This window comes from Polyergus mexicanus, unplaced genomic scaffold (genome assembly GCF_030449975.1).
Source record: "Polyergus mexicanus isolate NDT 795.1 unplaced genomic scaffold, iyPolMexi1.0 SCAF_8, whole genome shotgun sequence".
Taxonomy (NCBI): Eukaryota; Metazoa; Arthropoda; class Insecta; order Hymenoptera; family Formicidae; genus Polyergus; species Polyergus mexicanus.
Window position 1 is genome coordinate 2,800,903 of NW_027223328.1, and position 22,248 is coordinate 2,823,150.

The 22,248-nt window shown below is 29.5% G+C and overlaps 3 protein-coding genes across 3 annotated transcripts; 1 reads left to right on the forward strand and 2 right to left on the reverse strand.

The window, feature by feature from the left end:
- Positions 1-1,854: 1,854 nt before the first annotated feature.
- On the forward strand, positions 1,855-5,123 carry LOC138935639 (uncharacterized). Its single transcript, XM_070300360.1, has 4 exons — positions 1,855-2,555; positions 3,267-3,528; positions 3,945-4,091; positions 4,400-5,123. Exons 1-4 carry the CDS (start codon positions 2,335-2,337, stop codon positions 4,757-4,759), a joined length of 990 nt encoding a protein of 329 aa, XP_070156461.1. The 5' UTR covers positions 1,855-2,334; the 3' UTR covers positions 4,760-5,123.
- Positions 5,124-5,442: 319 nt separating this feature from the next.
- Positions 5,443-7,389, reverse strand: LOC138935848 (uncharacterized). The gene is given in 6 exon segments (XM_070300696.1): positions 5,443-5,602; positions 6,064-6,355; positions 6,557-6,661; positions 6,792-6,998; positions 7,243-7,345; positions 7,348-7,389. Coding segments are annotated over 6 exon segments (909 nt in total).
- A 2,622-nt stretch (positions 7,390-10,011) lies between these two features.
- Positions 10,012-21,902, reverse strand: Cad96cb (protocadherin Fat 4-like Cad96Ca). The gene is made up of 18 exons (XM_070300359.1): positions 21,776-21,902; positions 18,596-18,706; positions 15,548-15,834; positions 15,348-15,440; positions 15,164-15,271; positions 14,829-14,930; positions 14,138-14,263; positions 13,671-13,865; positions 13,498-13,585; positions 13,013-13,122; positions 12,781-12,927; positions 12,573-12,687; positions 12,425-12,494; positions 12,098-12,208; positions 11,832-12,005; positions 11,232-11,482; positions 10,641-10,912; positions 10,012-10,320 (listed from the first exon to the last, which is right to left on the reverse strand). Exons 2-18 carry the CDS (start codon positions 18,660-18,662, stop codon positions 10,231-10,233), a joined length of 2,406 nt encoding a protein of 801 aa, XP_070156460.1. The 5' UTR covers positions 18,663-18,706; positions 21,776-21,902; the 3' UTR covers positions 10,012-10,230.
- Between the last annotated feature and the right edge of the window lie 346 nt (positions 21,903-22,248).

Below are 22,248 nucleotides of genomic sequence, written 5' to 3' on the forward strand. Positions count from 1 at the left end.
CATTGCGCTTTAATATTTTATTTTTGATGCTGTTTTCTGAAATTCTCAAGTTTTTATATTATCTATATGTTTAATGATTTATTTTAATATATGTCTCTCACTCAAATATATATATATATATATATATATATATATATAATTTTTTTATACCTCTCCCATTTGTTCTTTCATAACAAATATAAATTTAATTAGAATAGTGAATGGGTCTGTTCTTTGCAGCTGAACTGGCTGCACCGGTTCAGAGTTTATCTTTTTCTCTCCCCATTGGAAAGAGAAGGATGGGCTCTGAACTGGTGCAGCCAGTTCAGCTGTAAGCAGTGGTATCAACGCAGAGTACTCAAAAGTTTTTTGTCTGAGCAAACTTGTTGCTTTAAAATTCATTTGTTTTAATGGAAATTCTAAATAATTATGATTACGTTCGGGGAGACGCTATTAACGCTAAAAGCGTACTATATCCTTCTTTAATTTTTAGTAAGTAACAAAGATAGAACGACACTGTTAGTGCTAATATAGCGTTTTCTCCGAACGCACTCTATATATGTTATTAATGTTCGTATTAAATTTTTAAATAATTTTATAGTTTAAATATTAAAATATTTATAAACTTATCTTCATCGTACATAATAATATGTACAATACGTTGTATTGAAGGTTGGATCAATTTATTTATGTATGGAAACACAATTGTTGGATTACGATTTCTAACTACCAACACATTTGTTTTACAATTGATATGTATACTTAACATATTATTAGAGTGTTGTATAGAACATATATATAATAATTCGATCATTATATATTATATATTTGACAAAATACACACTCGTTTATGTTTTTATAAATACATTATTAGATGTATAGAAGAGTTTATCACGAAAGAGATCTAATAATAAATTTATAATAATTAATAATTGTTAAATGTAACAATAATATAAAAATGGCAATTATAGAAAAGATAATTGAAACACACTAATCAAAAGGATTATTAAAACAAATAATTTAATATATAATTAAATGTATATTTTCTTGCTCTATAAAAAATCTAATACATTTTGTCATATGAGTGGCATATAAAGAGGAAAAGAAATACTATTTATTTCGACATATATTATTTATCTTGTTTTATGAATAATTTTTCACTTTGTTTATGACACTAATTGTGCCTCTCACACTCATCCCTACCATTTTTCGAGCCGGCAAGTGTCCTTACCTGAATGAGTCTGATCATCTGGTCGACATCTGTTAATGCTCACAAGCTTTGATTTCTTATTCTCATTCATTCCCTCTAAGTTTTATCTTACTCTTGTCGTCTCGGTTTCGTTTTCAATAAGATACTGGAAAAATTTAAGGTATACATTTTGAAAAAAAAAATTTAATTATTCTATCACAGTGTGACATGTTAGCAAACAAAACACGTCAATGTGTATGTCGGATAAGGGGAGGGAGGTCAATATAAAAATGTTATTTTTATATAGCGAGAGAGTAGATTGCTATTTTGATAAAAAGAAACATTGTAATTTTGTGCTGAATTTTATATTGTTACATAAAAAAGAATTATCACTATTACTGGAGCGAACAGCTTAAACTTAAGATATGTATTAGTTATTTTAATAAGGAAAAAAAATTTTATTAAATATCTGAAACAGAAGAAGAGCGAGGGTTCCATTTTGATATTTTATATTAAACTGGTGCGGAGATATTTTATGATCCGAATTTTTAAAGTATATTATAGAACAAACAATAATTAATAGACATACGTACACGTACAAAAGTTATTATAAAATGATATTTCTCTTATTAGTAATATATTTTTGTCCTCATCATGTCGATGATATAAGAGCCTGTTTTTTTACTTTTAGAATATGAAACTTTTATTAAAATTTATATATATTTCACTTTCATCTCAAGGAATTTTATATATTTTTAAAAATAATTTATTAAATAATCTCATGGCTGAAGGGGAGGAAAATAAGATGCGAAATGTTTGAATATAATAGAAATTTAAAAAAATAGAAAATTTTATATAAATAAAGATTTTTTCCGGGAATCAAGCAGAGGAATATTTTTCCCAATAGTAACTGAGAGATGGTAAAGATCTATTGTTTCAAAGAGAAAGAGAGAGAGAGAGACAGAGACAGAAAAGGTCACCCTCACTCCCGGACAAATCTACGAGCAGTGTTCGTCGGCGAAGTTGTGGCAGTATCGATCGATGCATTTACCTGGCCACCTGGCTACAAACGGAAGATACGAAAACTGGTTCTAGTGATCGAAGCGGTATACTCGTCGAGACATAAATAAACGCAGAGTGACAACGTGCGAAACAACGTGGCAAACATGGCTCAAACGGAGAATGACATTTGGGTGTCTCCGGCGGCGATTCTATCGAAATTCGATGTCGACGCTGATGGAGCCTTGGACTATATGGAGTTCCGGGCGCTTTGTGTTCATTTGTTCGGCACGGACGAGGTCAAAGAGCACGAGTGGCGAGTACGGGAGATCTTCGAGCTATTCGACCTAAATAGAAAAGGCACATTGAACGAGCAGGATTTACGAAGGTGATGCGTGCGCAATATTATCCCTCCTATAAAGAAAGAATAAATTCTCGAAGGGAATAAATTAGAAGGAAACAGATTTTTTGCTATTTTGTCGTACATATATTTAATTTAAAAATATCCCAAAGATATCCGCACGATATCTAATCGATCAATATATCTCGAAAACGAAAAGAAAAATAAAAAATAATAAACTAAACTGTAAAAATACAAAAATTATTTTTTAGCGCAAAGTAATTTGTATAAAAGTGTAAATTATTTATTACAGCGACATAAAAGTTCTATTTCGACTATCATCATTGTAGTATTTTAATTATGCCGTATAATCATGCTGATAAAATTGGAAATATGTCAATTATTCCTTATCAAATTCCTTACGGCATTGATATACATGCATATTCAGTGATAATTTTAATAAAGTAATATTTCTTTCTTTTTTTTTGCTTGTCTCAGTGATGCCTCATAAATATTACTTTATATATTATATATAAATATGAATTTTTAAGTATTATACATGAGAATATGTATAAACGTCAAATTTTTATATTTAACTTTACGAGTCAATATTATACATATAGATGTGTATAATAATATATAATATTTCTTAAATTTCACAGGCCCGACATTTTACTTCGCGCAAATAATAATGAGTTAAATGTGCATTGTTTAGAGATAATCCGCATTCTCTTTCATAATGAACAATTCCTATTACAGATGCTATGAATGGATACGCGCGTCTGTATATCCCGTAAATGTTTTATTGGTCGTCGACGTTCAAAATGACTTCATTGATGGCACATTGTCGCTTCGAAAATGCGGCTATGGGCAAGACGGAGCGGAAGTGATAGAACCGATAAATCGGCTTTTAAAAAACGGTCGTTGGAGTAAGGTAATATATTCGCAGGATTGGCATCCCAAGGATCACATCAGCTTTTTTGACAATCTGACAATGCGCGAGCTTCATCCCAAATCCAAGGTAATATTATTAGATAAAATAAATAATCAGATATATTAATATCTCTCTCTCTCTTTCTTCTAATTGAGATAATAACTTGATTTCAAATTATAATTCTGAGTAAAATAAAAAATACACACACACATATTTTATATATGTATGCGTGTGTGTGTTTAGTTTAGTTTAAAAAATAGTTTTTTTTTTATATATATTTTATTCGAGTTTTACACAAAAGATTTAATCACTTTTTTTTATATTTCAATAAATCGAGCTTTAACGATCTCACTGTAGCTTTAAAGACATTTATAGAAAATTTTCAAATAATTCTTCTTAAATAATTTGTTCTATATTTATGCTGTTTTAACTAATAAATCTGACTTTTTTGCTATTTTGGATGAATTAAAATAATTTCTCACTTTGTGATGAATTTGGAACAGATAACTAAAAAAATGGCAAAACTTTTTGATACCGTTGTTTTCTTACAACCTCATGTAACGCAGAAACTTTGGCCAAAGCATTGCGTTATGAATACCTGGGGCGCCGAATTACATAAAGATTTACTGATCGTACCTTCTTCCGAACGGGTAATAAATTAATTTCACAGAAAAAAATTATTGTTGTCTTGAGAGAATAAATAAATATGTTCTACATTTGATTAAAAAGTTCTTTATCTCTTAGAAAATTTAAATGCTAATTTGTATATAAAGTAATTGTAAGTATATTTTCATCATTATAAAAATTTCTAGCAGCTAATCATTTTTTAATATTTGCAAATTATTAAAAAAAAAAAAAAAATCTATTTTTTTATGTATAATTTATTAAATATTTTAATTATATAGATGATCTTATCAATTAATATCTTATCTATTCTTGAATATTCTCTTTATGTCAGGTGTATAAAGGTCAGCAGTCTGACAAAGAAACATATTCAGTATTTGGCGAAATGGATACTAATGATACCTCAAAGCTTATAAACATTTTTTTGAAATTTGGTTGCACGCATTTATATGTCTGCGGTTTAGCTTATGATGTATGCGTGAAAGAGACATGCCTGGATGGTTTGCGATATGGTTATCGATTAGCCGTCGTTGACGATTGCTGTCGCGGCGTAAAACCTGATGACATAACGATTGCTAAAAATCTAATTACTGAAAACGGTGGTTTACTGGCGTCTAGTAATCGCGTTCTGTCTTTGGTAAACGAAGGCAAACAGAGCCTGATAATGGCGCATCATGCAGCCAGAAGTATGTGAATTGAAGAGATTTTTTTAAATAAAATTTTGTCAATTTTCCTTGAAAGACAGTAAAATTGCCAAATATTAATCGAACTTTGTAGAGACTAAACAAGTCTCTGAAAAAGATAAGCTAAATTATTTTATCAAGATTAATTTTTTTTATTTTGTTATCAAATAATGATTTTACAAGTTGTTACTTTTATGAAGATATTAAAGCGATTTTTTTCTTTTTATTTCATATTTCGATATAGTACAAAGCTGAATTGGAAATATAAACGTGAGAATTTAAATTCATTTCTCTTTCAAATTATTTTAATTAATTTTTTTGGAAGGATTTATCCGAATAATTAGCAATTTGCTTAAAAAATTATAAAAATGAGAATATTTAAATGATACAGTTTATTTAAATTGCTATTTACATAAGATTAGCTAAATTACTATTTATATAAATCTATATCTAGTTGTTATATTTTATATTTAGTTAGTAAATTTATCTGTATAAATATTATATATATAAATTTATCTATATAATTAGCATTAAAAAGAGCATATTGCTCTTCTTTGCTTCCGATTAAAATATGTAATTAAACTTATAATATTTTTATTAATTTTTGTGCTATATAAATTATTAAAATAAAAAAAATATATATATATTTACAATAAAATATGTAGTCTTTGTGTTCTATTTTTATACATTGTCATTAATTATCTTTATCAATCAACAATCGTGCTGTTCTTTCAATCTTGTTTGCCGATTCATCGTCGATCGTCAATTCACAGATATATCTTTGTCTCAAACCGCAATCCTCACCTCTGTAGGAATAAATCTTTGACGATGCATGGAAAGTTAACTTTAAGCATCTGTAATTCAAAACATTATGCAAATATTAATATAGCATAAAAAAGCTGATAATATAGAGTGCCCTTGTGTTGAAAGATTAGCATCATTGTGAATTATTACCTATTTATTATATTATTATCTAGAATTTTAGCATTACATACATATTTTATTTTTCTCTATTAATCAACAAATCTATGTTTTATTAATGGAAATCTATTGTAAATTATTTGCAATAAAGTTTCCATATTTGTTCTTATATCTTCCAAGATAATTACATAAAAATAAAATATTAATTAATAAAAATCAAATATATATAGCAGAGTAGAGTTCAATATTTATATCTTCCTTTCGAAATATTTTTACGAGCATTTCGCCGCAGCTCATGTATCTTAATTATTATAAATTCGTATAAAAATTATTAACATATACATTTTTATATTTCATATCTTCATATATTCTATTCAAAATAAATAATACAAACCTGCCATCGCCAATGACAGACTGTTTAGTATCTTGATGAACTGGTCTAGCACTGCTGGCCCAGATCCACAAAAGTCCTGGATTTAGGCCTCCCGTCCAGAAATTTTTGCCCTTTAATTTTGAATCTGACATCAAGCCAGCAATTACGTCTTGACTCTCTTCGATCGTATCGAATTCGACTAAATGCCCACCCATACCACGACAAAGACTCGCTGATGATTTCCAATTGAAATCGCGATTGCTGAAATGGTAGCAATTTTGGCCCATTCTTGTGTAATTGGCAGGACAAGGTTCTGAAAAAAGCGATAATAATAAACGATGTGGATATGTGTTATAAATAAAAAATTATTTTTCTTTCTTTTTCTTAATATTTAATTAGTTGCTTCTAAATATCGAAAGTGAAGAAAAAAAAATATTCTTTAATAATAATTATTTATTATGTTATCAATTTTTTATATCGATATTAACAATCTCGATACCGTTAATTGATTTACCTTTCATCTTATTGTTCCCAGCAATAACATAATATAACAACTCTTCTGCTCTTCTTAATCGTTTTTCTAAATGATCCACTCTGTAGACCAATTTTTCGATTGCGCCTATAAATTTTTATTCAAAATTCTTAAATCTGTGTCGCTTAATTACTAGTATGATCACTTCAAAATTATATTGTCACAATTAAAAAAATATTGGAGTCTTTTTTTTAATGAAATTTTTTACAAATCATACCAAGTAAATACAGATCGGTTTCAGAAACGTCTCTTTTATTTGTCGTGGAAATTTTGGTCGACACTGTTAAAGTTTTATCGCCAATTTTCATCGCACGTGCGGTACGAGAATTGTTGGTTTGAAGGATGATCCAATTTTCAAGGATTTCTGCCCAAGGACCATGATTCATCGTGATAGGCGATAACTCTAACTGGGATGAGGATGATGCTAACAAAATTATGATACGTATCAAAAAGTATAATTTGTAATCATCTTAAGAATTCATATCTTAATTTACTGTTATATAAAAAATTTAATAATCTAATCTAATAAGAATAGCACAATATGCAAATAGCAAAATAATAATTAAAAACAATATTCAAAAAATATTACTTTAAATAAAAGAGTATATACATTTTTTATCAATTTTTTTTTTATATACAAATTAGACATAAATTATGATAATACGTACCACATACTACATTGATCGCTGTCAACATGATAAGCATAATCGTAGAATATAATTGCACGATTGTCTTGCTTGTCATTGTGATTCTGACATCAAAGAAATACAGCGCAGATAAGATCTCTGAAGATACAGGAACTGAAAGGCCGGCATTTAAATTGCGAAATGTAAAGCAAACGAAATAAAGGCGTTCTGTTTTTCGCTTGAAACGATATTCGCGGTATCTTTGACTTTCTCCAGGAAAGTTAACGGCGGTATGTTGAAATAGCAAATACCCGGATGCAAACGAGCATTGAAAAATCTCGATATGTACTTATAAACGTACATAACTGGATAATATAATAATATAATCTAGGAATACAGCAATTTTTTCTAATATATATACAAAAACGCATGCATTTAAATTTCGAGTGTTCGTTTTAAAATTAAGAAAATTTGAATGTTACATTGTAATAGAAAAATATTTTATGGAGAGAATAAAAAACATCATTAAACAAATTATTTTATTTCATGTAAAAGTAGAGCCGTAAGCTTTGTTGTATTATATTTGATCGTGTAATTTTAATCGGATATCGTTGTGACAGTCATTGATTTACAAGAGTTTTGTAATTTTATCGTAAATATTTTTGAGATAAGTTTTTATAGACGTACATATATATTATACAATATTCTGAAAAATATTTATGGTATTATAAATATTTTTTTTTGAGAAAAATTAATGCTTTGTATGGTATGTATTACCATATATTGCGTTCGTGATGACATGGCAACTGATGAACGAAATTAGAGAAGCTATAGTATAATAAATACCGGAAATGATCGACGATTTACTGTTTCACAATTCTTTTTTACGAGCATTATTCATAAAAATGACATCAACGAAATTTAGCCTTGACAGTTCAACACGTGTAAAAATATAGTCGAATTTCTGTGCTTACGATTAGAGTGTTATCATGGTCAACATCTAATATCCATTCTTTTAATTAAACTTATACATTATAAGAAATATCAAGGTGTTATCAAAATATTAAAAAATTTAATAAAGAAAAAGATTTTTTAAAATTTACATAAAGATTTAAATACAAACTTTTTAAAAAATTTAATTTCTCAATTGCATGTTAATTAGAAAAATATTTTATTTCTTAACGAAAAATATATATTATTAAAAGATATATATTTATATTAATTTCACATTTTATATTTGTACAATTTATACATAAGAATCGTGAAATTTTCCAAATGAAAAGTGCACAACCAAATTTTTCCACAGTTGCATTTGAATATTTTAAAAGGATAATCGCAGAATATCTACGCGGAAAATATAAATACCTTCACTCACATGGCTTGCATGGAACAATTATCTTGATATCACGATAGTATTCTACACCCAATCGTTTGTCACAAATGACTGAGAAGAAAAGATTGGATGATGATGCCGGAGTCGTAGCCCAGACCTCTCTGGGTCACTTTCTCCCCACCTTAGAAGTCAAGTCACTTTCTTCGGCAAGCCTATTCAAAGAGGATTCGATGACCCACCGATCGTGACGTTAGTCTTGTTCGCCAAATGGCAATGAAATAAATGCATTTTACATAATGAAGTATTATGAAATATATCAATTGTACATATATTAATAAAACAATTTAATCATTTATGTTCTCGCTTAATAATAAGCATGATAGTAAATATCAAACTCTCTCATATTGCAATAAAAATATAATTATTAAAATTATTGTAAATATTTACAGAATTGGTTTACTGACTTATCTCTTGACATCATATTTAATAATTTTAAAATTTTAAAATATTTTTTATATAAAAGTAACTATTATTATATTGTACATCTTCTATAATATTGAAGAAGTTGTTATTAATTTTTGTGTTAAAAAAACTGTTTATTTATAATGAAAAAATTTACAATGTAAAAAGATATTAAAAATGATATTTTAAAAAATCGATTTATTACCTTTCGTCATGACATGAATTTTTGGCAATATTATGTTTGGCGTTGTTTTTTATTATCTTTGATGAAAATCGCGTTTTCATAAATTTCAAGTCTTATGTGAATGTTCATTCATTTACTCCTTGTATAAATACTCGCTAAGATCGACCCACTGACCCAGTTTCTTTGATATATTCGAATATCTGCGGTTTCAACAAAGTGCAAACATAATAACTTCATCGACCGCTTAATAATAGCGGCATTTATATGATCAACTATCACTTACTTTCTCAAATCACTAAGCGATTTAACGCAAATTGCAATTATTTTCTTAGATATTAACGAGTCATCTTTGTGGGATTTATACCATGCCATTTTGAATATTTCTTCAAATTATCCCGACAAAGTAAGATCTCGCGGTTTAGAAATTTGTGATAGTATTAATATAATCATAAAGACACACAATATTTTATATATAAAAATTACAAATGTAGCTTATTTTTATTAACACAAAGCAATAAAATTATTTGACACTCTCAATAGTGTTCTTTTTTACATGTATTAACAATATAATTACAAAAGAAGAAAATTTTATTATCTTTTTCTAAATATTAGTAATGTTTACAGAATGCCTCGATCAGATCCACCGTCATTTTTTGGCTTACTTTCTTCTCCTTTCCACTGTAATGTATAACGTTAAATTTTCTTCTTTTCTCTGCATGATTTCTCCATTTAACTTCCAGCAATTTTTAATTATTACTTTTTTTCGCAATCGAAGATCGATGTCGCGTCGAATAGATAACGGATATAATCCGTTTAGAATGATGCGAGTTAACTGTATGCCGCGCAGGATATAACGTAGGATAACACAGATGTTCCGTGGACCGAATATACGTGTAAGGTCACATTGGATTGCGATGCATCGAAGTCCATTCACAGAGAATTTCTATTGAAAAATTCACATTAACGAAATTTTATTTAACTAGATTGGTCAAACAGCGCTTACGACAGTCTTCCGTCGTCGATATCGTCCCATTTACATAATAATTGATCATTAAAAATACACAGTGAGATTGAGCCTCTCGTTGCCAGCTTGATCGTCTCCGGTTCGCGTTTCCGCTGCGACCTCGACGCTGTCCACGGTCTGGAAAATGATGAATGTTTCTAGCTCTATTGTTTTTTATTTATTTGCTCTTTTTAGGATAACATAATATATTTGTATTTCTCCGAATAAACTGGGATTTAATTATTTCTTTTGTATATATTATTTGTAAGCATCGTTTAAGAAGCAGTAAGTACGAGAGAGAGAGGGAGAGAAAAATATTGCTCCCTATTTAAATTATATTTAAATGTAAAAAATATATATATACAGGGTGTCCGACATGTAACTAGCCAAATGAAAAGTGGAGATAGATCGGGTCAACTTGAAGCGAAAATCTACGAATTTATTTGCGAGATAATTACCCTATCGTCATCATCCCAGGACAATTTTTTAATTCTCGGCAAGGCTGAACTAGCAGGCCACGCTGGCACCAAGGAGTCTGGAGGATCTCCCGAATAATTAGAGGAAGCGTGGGATCCAGCATCTAAATTTGTCCTAGCACTCAAATCGTTCATATTCTGCACTAACCCGCCAATATTGGGAATATTCGAAGTAGCTGATAAAGTTGGCGGATTCGGGGCGGGTGCCACTTTATGTCTAGCATATAATGGTAATTGTCTCGCTGATGCTATACCTATAACGTAAGATGAGAAAGAAACTGACAATGAGTGTCATAAATATTTGATGATAAAGATGTGATTTTACGAAGAATTTCAGGACTTTTAAAAGAAATTAAATAATGTTGACAAACTTTTTGAAGAAAAATTTACTTACTAGCAACTAAATTTGATTTTTATTATTTTAATAGATGCATAAAAATTGTATGTAAAAAAATATGTAAAGCTGAGAGAAATAAAAATAAAGTCAGTCGGATTAAATTATGTTAAATACATGTTGAAGAACAGATAGATTGATCGACGCATATTGTCTTATATATATTTATAAAAACATACTTTTAATTGTAGCGCCGTATGAATTTTCATTCGTTTCTCCGAAGACGGGATTATCGATATCGTTACGGCTATCGTTATCATTCTCATTACAGTCGTTATCGCGAGGCTGATTTCGCGGGCCCTCCAAAGTATCCTGAAGAACATTGGCACCTAATATCTGCGGCATCGGGCTCAGAGCCGAGGGAACCGGTGATTTCTCGCGATATCCCGTACCTACAGAGCTGACTGAACCACCGCTTTTAGGTCTTTTACTTAAAAAAATAAAAACAAAAAAATTTTAAATAACTTTAAGTTCTTATTATATGTACATAATTTAATAAAAATTTATATATATATATATATATATGAATATGACTCGAAGAGATGCATCGAGAAAACCAATATATCATTTTGTCTGTAATAGAGCTTTCTTCTCAACGACATGTGTAAACTTAATATATTATCTAACAATTCGACGGTAAAGATACGGACTTATTAAGTTCGATAAATTAAATTTTTGATGCTATTTTTGTACAAAACAATACATCATTATTCAATGTAATAATTAATTAACATATAATTATGAATTGGTTCGAATTTATGTTTGACGGATTTACTTACTGCTTATAAATATAAAGGATGAGAATGAGTATGACAACTCCAAGAAGACCTAAAACTGCACCGAAGATTGCAACTAATAGCACACTATTACCGAGCCAAGCGGGTGCAGCTCTCGCAGCGATCGGCAACGAACCGCTATTTGGTACGTGTACGATCACCGGGATCATACTGTATCTAAAGAAATCGCAGATGTCGGATATAGATTAATATCTGGAATGATCACTAACGTGGAATTAAATAATTACAGGGAAATAAAATGTAAATACTTGGACGGTTTTCCGGTGTCGGAAGCCACCGCCATAAATCGAGCCACAGATCCGTTAAATGAATTTGACGATCGTAGCACCAATTCTCCATTGTCTCTAATCTCGAAAGACCTGAGAAAAAGAATGATTTATATAATTATATTAAAATTAATTATAATTATATCTTATAAAAAATAGATGAATAGATATGTATTTTATTGAAGTTAGAGTATTTATCTTTTAGGATTTATATATATAATATAATATATCAAACATCTTATATTTAAAGTATAAAATTTTCACATATAATGTATATTGCTTTTGTTTAATATATATTGTAATTTATACCTAGCATCTTGTCCTCTGAGAGATAAGCTGATTTTATCGCCTCTATCACCGTCAGCTGCTTCTAATTTTCCTGAAAAGTTACGCGCTTTTTAAATATCGTGTAAGAGAAATTAAGATCGACGTTTGATGCAATAAAGAGAAAATTTACCAACGATAGAGCCTTCTCTCGCGGAAGGAGCATGAAATTCATAGCGGGTATATCGAAATCGAGGTTCCCACTCATTCACGTCCTCGACGGTAATGTTTACTCGTGACGTATCATTCTGAAAAAACATATATATATATGTAATGTGTATATATCATATAAAGATGATTAAAAAAAAAAAAAAAAAAAAATTAATACTAAAAGGACATACATGATATCCGTCTGTGACGTGAAGCAAGAAATTATGCTGGACCCGTCGTTCGTAATCCAAATTACCTTTGAGGATCAACTCCCCAGAATTAGTAATCGAGAATCTTTCCAGATCCTCGGCCGCACCAATCAACCAAAATTTTAAATCCTAGGATTTAAAGCTAAGATACTACGCTGCTATATCATGGCTTACTTGCATTCTTATCGTTAACGCGAATTTTTATACTACTTACAGGATCGGCTTTATTGACTCCGGCCGTTAGAAGGACGCTCCCAGGCGGCGTGTCCTCCGGTACGCTCGTTTGATAATCCTTTAGTACGAATTTCACGGGTAATCGGCCACCTAGCATGCGTAAGATAAAAATCATTTTGACCTAACATAAGATATGTTATCGAGCCGACAACAATTTGATTCGATTAAGCATTATTTTGGTCTTTCATTTTTTATTATATTATTCTGACCATTTATTTTGTATATAAAAAGACGTATGTGTAATTTAAATTTTAGATAAAGAATACATAAATTAATAAATTTTTAATTCGTAATTACAATATTTAATAATATATGTGAATTGATTGCAAATCAATTTATTTTAATGATTAAATAATGATGATTAATAATTAATTATGCAATAAATTATTATATACAAATAAAATATATGTAAGCCAGGATAAAAAACAATTTAAAGAAAAATAATAAAAATATATTTAGATATACCTGCTGTTGGTTCAATCCCATAGCCATCTTCTCGCGATACGATAACTGTGGCAAGAGCATATCTATCCGGATTATTCACTTGAGTAGCCTATTTGACAAACAATTTTTTATTATAACTTTATATATGCCAAGAATTTGTGATTAAATTTTAGATATAATATCAATATTTCTACCTTAATAACGATAGTCGCTGACGTCATTAGCTCGTGATCCTGTACGGATCGTATCATGACGATTTCAGCAGTCTCAGGATTTAAATCCAGAAATGGTAAAATTCCACCTTGAATGGTATATCGAACTGGCGCATTTATTCCAACATCTTGATCTACGGCTTTTATCGCGGCAGGAGTCACTTTCAACGTTTTTCTCTAAGAATTTGTAAATTAAATTAATTTGCATTAAATTCTTATTTCTTTTTCTCTCAGATCTCTTTTTCTCTTCTTTATTATATCTTTATTTCTTTTCTTTTTCATCTTTTAAATATTTAACATAAAATAATGTATATAGTATGTCTGTATCTATTAATAATAAAGATAGTAATTAAAATAACCAAATACGCTTTTTTAATCCGCGTACTATGAATTAAAATCGAGTCTGACTGAAATAAATTTTTCAACACAAGAAAATAAGTCAATCTTACCCCCTTAACGTGACGGGGTACAGCGACCTTGTATTGATCATTCAAGAAAGCTGGATTTTGATCGTCGGCGTCGATAACGTTGACATATAACGTCGTCGTCGACGAACGTGGTGGACTACCTTGGTCCTATAAAAACAAAGCTCATTGCTGATGTTAAATTGTAATTTAAAATTAGCATTATTTTATATAAATGTGTATAATTGGATTAAGAGAAAAGATACTCTTTTGGCTTTTATTGTCGAAATACAGCTACAAGCGTGAGAAATATAAAAAGCATTGTTCTCTCTCTCTCGATCTCAAGACTCTTTCTAATCTTTACTCTTGATCGATGTTGCGTATCGATACGCATGGAGAGATTATAAATCAATTTATTTATATCGATTTATTTAAACCCATCACGATCCACTTACAATACTTTAAATTCTGTTATTGTTACACATATTTTTTGCTAATCATGTTGTATAAGAAGGACAATATTTACTCAATTTTATCAAGTCAATCATATCGAATTCAAATCATTTTTCCATTTGAGAAAAAAAAATTTTTTATACAATAGATATTATATTCGCTTTTGTGAAATATAATCTGTGAAATTTGTAAAATAATAATAAAGTTTGAAAGTCGCGTATCATGTGTCTATAAATTTTTGTTTATTTAATCTTTCGAAATAATATAGATGAAGGAAACTTACTTGAGCGCGGATACCAACGGAAAAATTGGTGAGAATCTCGTAATCTAACGATTTCCTTAGTACGAGAGTGCCTTCCAAAGCGTTTACGAAAACAAAATAATCCTGTATATAAAAATATAAATTATTTATTTAAAAACTTTCTCTCAAAAACTGTATCTTTTACAAATAAAATTATTATTATTATTAACGAAATAAATTAATAGCGTGATAAATAATAAAAAAGATTACGAAATAAATATTATAACTGTATAATAAATGCAGAAAGATGATAAAAAAATTAATTAACTAATTAACGAGACAAATAATTTAGTTGTATAAATGTTTATAAAATTTACCGAATAAGTTCCTGGTAAAACTGCGTATTGCACAGTCGAATATGGTCCTGGTTGATCAGCATCGTTAGCTCGGACTCCTTGTAAGACTCTCGTACCGAGGACAGTGACCTAAGATATTCACGTCGTATTACAAAAGGCAAGGAATAACGCGATCTTAAAATATTAAAATAAAAAATCTTCTCACCTCAGAAATATTCAACACGTAAGGTGCATTTATAAATTGCGGTGAGTTGTCATTTGCGTCGGTTACTCGAATGTTCACTGGTATGATAAAACCCTTTAAATATAAAAAAAGAAAAACGATTGTTTAAATAAATGATGCTAAAAATAAAAAGAAAATAGAATAGTATTTGTCATTCAATAAAGGTGGAGGAATTGTCTTACTGGATCTAAGGTGTGCTTTTTCTCGCAAATAACGTTGATGTAGACGCTTGCCGGTCCCTCGACGCCCTCCTTATCGAGCGGTCTGATAAGAGTCAAGTTCTTCGAGTACGACGAGAACGCGACGGGGCTGTCATGCTCCTGCAAGCTTAGTTCGATGTCACCTTGCAGGCTGGGGTCACCCACTACCCCGAGGATCCCCACGATGCCACCGACGGGCAGATCCTCGCCGACAAAGAGATGCGCCGCAGTGGCTCCGTTCTCCAGGAAGCATCGCTTGTCTTGAATTACTGAAAAAAAAAAAAAGTTAGCGATTGTGCGTAGTCTGTACGATGTGTGAACCAGAAATTAATTATTACTATAAGTAAAAGAAGAGTGGATTTCTAGAACGAGGAGAAAGAGAATGGGATTATCCTATCATCAATAAATATATTGCAAATTTAAATATAAATTATAGATCAATGTATTTATTATAAAAAAATACAAATTTTGTTTTTTAAAACATTTAAAACTTTTGCAAATTACTTTTGGAATTTATATATATGTATACATAGATATCTTCTGAATAATATAATATTTGAAGAAAGACATTTATTCAGATCACCACAAAATTAAAACAGATAAATATTAATATAACGATATTTGAATTTTATAAAAAAAATATATTATTTGAATTTTTGAGTGCGTGTACTGTGCTGAGTGAAAAATCGTATTACTAAAAGACTGCTCGAATTAATAATCGCTCGCAGTAGATATAATATTGAATAAGTGACTTTGGGATTACTGCAGTTTCCTGTCAAAATCGAATAACCGGTTTTCAATGGATTGTACAAATTCAATGGGCTACACAAGATGTGAAAGGACCGTGGGATAATGATTTTATAAGAAACTCCATCCGGACCTTCGTTCAAACGGTATATAAGATCAATACGGGAACACAATCGCGCTGACCACTGATAAATATATAAAACATATTTTTAAAAAAAGTTGTATAATTTACTTCAACGTATATAATTATGTTAGTAATCTAATAAATCCTGAGACAAAAGATTTGGAAGGATAATGTCAAGAATATTCGTTTTGGTTATTAGCTTTTTTGGAGAAAAATGCATAATTTTTTTAAAGAAACTAAATTAAAAAATTTGACAGAAATACCATATATGTATAATGTATACATATGGAGAGAGACACATATTCTCTTTTCTCTAGATATTTATTTCATTGATTTTAAGTAATTATCGAGTATTTATTTATGATGTTTTATCATTTCTAAAATTACTTCCGTAAAATAAGCGTCGTGTAATGCCTATTTTATGAAATTTTCAACGGCAAAAGAGCAATCATTTTTGTCTTTTTAAACACAAATGACATGCAGAAAAATAGCTACTTGTAATCGTAGATGACAGATATATAACTATAGTAATACTTATGCTATTAATGTGCATACACATTTACTCGTAACACTCATTGTCCAGTTATTAATTGCGGATGTCTTAATGGCTTCAAACGATCCTGCGCAAATTCATGCATTCCAGAAGCGTTGCATCGTAATGCAGTTAAGTTTACCGTAAACATAACGTAACATTGTAATCTAGAGCGTAGTAGAAAAGCGAGAGCATTTTTCTAAATTATCAAAGATGTAAATATTATTTTGAACTAAAATCGTTTAGAAATATTTTTAGAATTATTTTTAAAAAATACAGAATTAATTTTTTTTTTATATTCAAGAGAGTTAATAAAATAAAAAATATAAGAATTGCCATATAGCACATAATGGAATAAGGGTATCATTATATGTTTGTACTAGTATTATTTCCATATGTAATAACCGGATAAAGTATGTTGGATAAAATGCATAAGAGGCAGCAGCGCTATTTGTGTCTAATAACAGCTTTAGTTGTTCTAATGCCAACATAAATTACGACAGCTGCTTTTGCGTCTCGTTTGGCTATCATAGTCGTCGTCGTCAGAGACCTCAAATTTTAATTTCTGCATAATTTATCGATTATTATAATCATACGTAATCTTTCAAAGAACGGAACATCAGCAACGATTTAATATTTTGCGGTACAGAGCTTTTCCAGATTTTCTTTATTATCTCAATAACGAGCGTATAATGAACAGAAATAATAAGATAAAATCAAAAAGAACAGAAAAAAAATTGGCAAGCGATTCCATGAATTTATATTATGAGCGTAATTGGATATTTTCATATCATTATTGCAATGAAATTGTGTCGCAATCGGGAAGAAGGTAATCTGTTTTGTTGGAAGAGAAGGCATTGTACATTTCCAACATTTGATTGTAAAATTCATTTCGGACAAAAGTTTGATTAGACATCATGTCATTCAATGATCGTTCGTTCTTCCCGATTGATCGACGGAAATTCGGACGCTGAAAGGACGCATAGACGAATACGCGTGGGCTGTTTAACGCGTGTGCGAGAGGGTAGATATATACGCGCTTCCCTGGAGCGGAATTCCGGTCGCGAACTCATGGCGTATCGTCGGCGGCGCAGCGTTACGGCGCTGCCTTTCGCAAACTTCTTTCCTGGCATAAACGAGAATCAAAAGTCGAACGTCGTTCGATCGTGCACAAAAACATCCGCGAAGGTGCGATTAATGCAATTATAAACTACACTTTGCATCCTCATTCATGCACAAAGATATAATTTGTTCACTAATAGTTCAGGTGAAAATAGATCTGGAAGGTTTAGTGGAAAAAAGTGCAAAATAAGTACGCACATATATTTCAATTTTATTTAATTCTCAATTCTATTCTATTTATTTGGAGCATTATATTTTTTATATATATAAATGTTAGAGATTATATAATATTTTTATAAAGAGAGAGCAATTAGATTTTATAGATCAAATATAAAGATTCTTTTTAATAATCTTGAACAATTCTGAAATATATGTGATATATTCTTGTGTTTTATAAAACACTATATATTTTGCTTTATTAATTTTTAATAATAATTAATAAATATGCGAGATGAGAAGAGAGACAGAGACATGTGGAGAAAAAAATTGATGCAGGAAGACCTACATTGTCCGACATGCGGTCGCAGCATGCAGCAGAGGAGCAGCAAGATCTTCAATATGTTTCGTCCCATGGCAATTCAAGATCATCGTCCATCGATTCCGTCGATCGGTACATCTGTAAAAAAAAAAAAAAAAAAAAAAGATGGAGATCGATAACGGGAAACGAGAAGGATAGTGAGAAATTCAAGTTTGCGTAATTGAGTTCTCTTTAATCCTCTCATACGCAGGAATGTATGGTACGTACGTGGGAATGAAGTTTTAACTTAAAAGATATTTAATCGTATTTGCGGAAATAACATTTTCTACGTTTTTGCATCCTATATCTGCTTTCTCGGGATCATTAGATAGAATTTTTATTGTTTTTCCCCGCGCGTCCAGAAATTTTTTATTTCTTGCGAAAAGGGATCTTGCGTGAGACATGGATATATGGTATGTAGGTATTTGCAAAAATTATAAAAATTGGAAAGTTTTTGATTATAATTTACTTATCGCTACGTTTTTTTATATTGTCACACGAGATTAATATGTCAAATATTTTAACTGTAATTAATAATAAAACTTAATATATATTATTTACATTGCGATAATTATTATGTAATTCAATTATTTTTCACAAATTTATCTAGCACGCTATTAAGATTTATTTTTTCATTAATGTTGCAACGACACATAAGGTATATGTGATATAATAACAACGAAAGTGCAAAGATTTTATGTAACGCGATTTGTATATAAAATAATTACATTGTCATTTTTTTATTACATAATTTTTCAGTACCTAATTTCTTTTTTTCCTTATGTAGACTAATGTAGACTTTTCCGCCTTTACATTTTTAATGAATGAGATTTAATTCTCTTTCATAATTAAACGAAACAAGGCAAAAATAAAAAATAATAAAATTTATGCTATATCATTAAATTATAATTTTTTATTAATTTTTGATCGACGAAATAATTAGTAAATTGTCAAAATTTTGTATATTAAAGTTTATTTAGAAAATAATAAATTTAGCAAGAGAGAAAGCAATACAAGATGAAAAAAAAATTATTACGGAGTCGTGCAAACTTGATTGAAAACGAGATTCGTAAAACTGAAAGTACGTGTCAAAATCTTAGAATATTTTTTACACACTTTTTTTATAAATATTTTATGAACTTATTAATATCTTTTGAAGAAGAATGATAGAGTGAAAATAATAACAGCGTCTTTTAAAGATAACAATTTCATAAGCATTGCTTATTTTATATTGATATATATTTTAGCGTACAACAAGATGACGCAAGGACTTGTCGTTAAACGTAACGATTTACTAATAACGTGCAAGTAACATCAAGTTTGTCATCAGATTAGCGGACGAATGTAAAAACATAAGCGATGAACAAACGACCACCTGCTACGACGACGAAACGTGTCTGTAGCACGAGCATAACGCGTGGTTAGAAAGCATGCAGAGAAACTCCTTTATTACGTGGAACTGCGGCTATGTAGGACTGCGCGTCATCAGGACTAGGATGACTCGTGCAATTTATCGCCGGAGACAACTCTTGACACCTCGCACTGTCGCCTTTCATGCCAATGTATCTTTTTAGCGACGTCGCATCGAAAGATTGGCGATCGTTTTAGGCGTTTAAGATATTAAAATTATACGAAATTACATGTAACGTTTCCTTTTACAATTGAATGGCAAAAACGGAAGTAGACTTCTTCAAGCTTGTTAATACGAGAAAGTGCGACCAACTAACTTAATCTTTAACATTTTGCCATTCATGGTATTTAATGGCAAACATAGATAAGTATTAGTATTTTAACAGAAGAATTTTGTTATTTAAATACAAATATTAATTATGTTGTTATTATTAATTCAATTTTTATTTTTATATCTTGAAATAAAAGATGAATTTTAAATATAAAATGCCGTTATATTAAAATAGTCCCGGGAACATGCATGTCATTGTGCATCGCATTGATTTTATATAAATAAAAAAAATATTATGCATTTTTATTAATATATTTTTTATTTTTAAATAATATTAATAAGATATATTGAAGAATATTTTTAATTAAGTTCGAAATACTTCTCATAATTCAGTATTAAATGCGCGTTTAATTAATACTCATTGTTATATTTTTTTGCTTAGATTTGAGTAAGTAATAATTTTTTCAGTTTAATTTTATCTTAACATTATGTATTACATTTTCTTAGAAAAAAATTTTGATTTTCATTATAATCTCTCGACATTTATAATAACGTTTGAAATCTTAATTCCGCCCTTTTTCCACTAAAATGTACTTTTATAAGCCTAGGATATCCTGTTCGTTAAGCTTTTTACACGTTTTTAGCGTCACTTGACATAAGTAGTTGAAAGACTATAAAAAATATAGAGCGAAAAATCCCAATGCAAGAAAATCTTTGCAAAATTGCTTAGGCAAATAAATTGAATTTATATTTATAAAAAAGATATTAACCGGATACTTCGGTTATATGTGGGCCGCAATACTGCTTAAATTCACGGACCGTAAATTGAAACGCAACGCGTGATGGGCAACCGGCGTAAAGGCCTCCGGTCTTGACTCCGGCAGATAACTGTATAAAAACATTGGTCAGTTATTGACAGTTTTAATGATATAAATTTTCGTGCTGATCTCTTGTTTCGATCAAAGTTTACGATTAATGATTTTATCATTGCTTGAAGAATAATTGTGATTTTACTCAGCAATATTTAAAATGATATTTAATTATTTCTTTATTGTGTTATACTTTCATCGTGCTTAATCATGTTATATCATTTTTTTTTTTTATTAAACTTTGTGATATAAATAAAAGCAGAAGTTATTTATAAGAATGTTTATAGAAAAAATGTGTATCTATTATCTTTTTACTTTATTATCGATCTTAAATTTTGATAATTTTTATTGTTCTTATATTTTTATATTCTTTAATTAAATTAATTAATTTGGTTATTATATCTTTTTTTTTTTAATGTACTTTCAAATAATAATAAAAAAATTTGATAAAACGATATTGAATAAAAGAAAAGAAAAGTAAAAAAATTTATAATTAATAAATATAATTAATAAATCTTGTATTTAATAGATATTAATTGTTATACGTAGTGTTTTCGAACAACAGTATTTTAAAATTTAATTAAATATTGTGATAAATAATTGACAAATGGTACTCACCACAAAATGCACTTGGAAGAAACACGTCGCCCATATATCTCAATATCACTAGTTCTTCATTACTAACGTAAATCCCATGGAGTGTAGATTAGTCACTGCCCCTTACAACGAAAAGCACAAAGGGCTCACGATCTACACCCTCAATAGTCCTTATCGATCGGCGCGACTAGTCACTCTTCTAACTCTCTCACGTTTCTTTACATACATAACAAACATAAGAATAAACTTTATAAATTTTATATCACAATAATATCTCTCGATTAATCTTTCTTCGATTGAATTTCTTTAATAAAAGAAAACGGCAGTTTCATCCTCTTTTTAAAGAAATCCATAAAATTTTACTTAAACTCTTTGTTCACGATTTACTTTTTGGCCGTCACATTTTTTCGATGTATTAAATCGGTAGATCTTTTTAGAAGATTACTTATTCTTTTATGTGATTGTAGATTTTTAAAAATTTTCTAAAGGTTTTT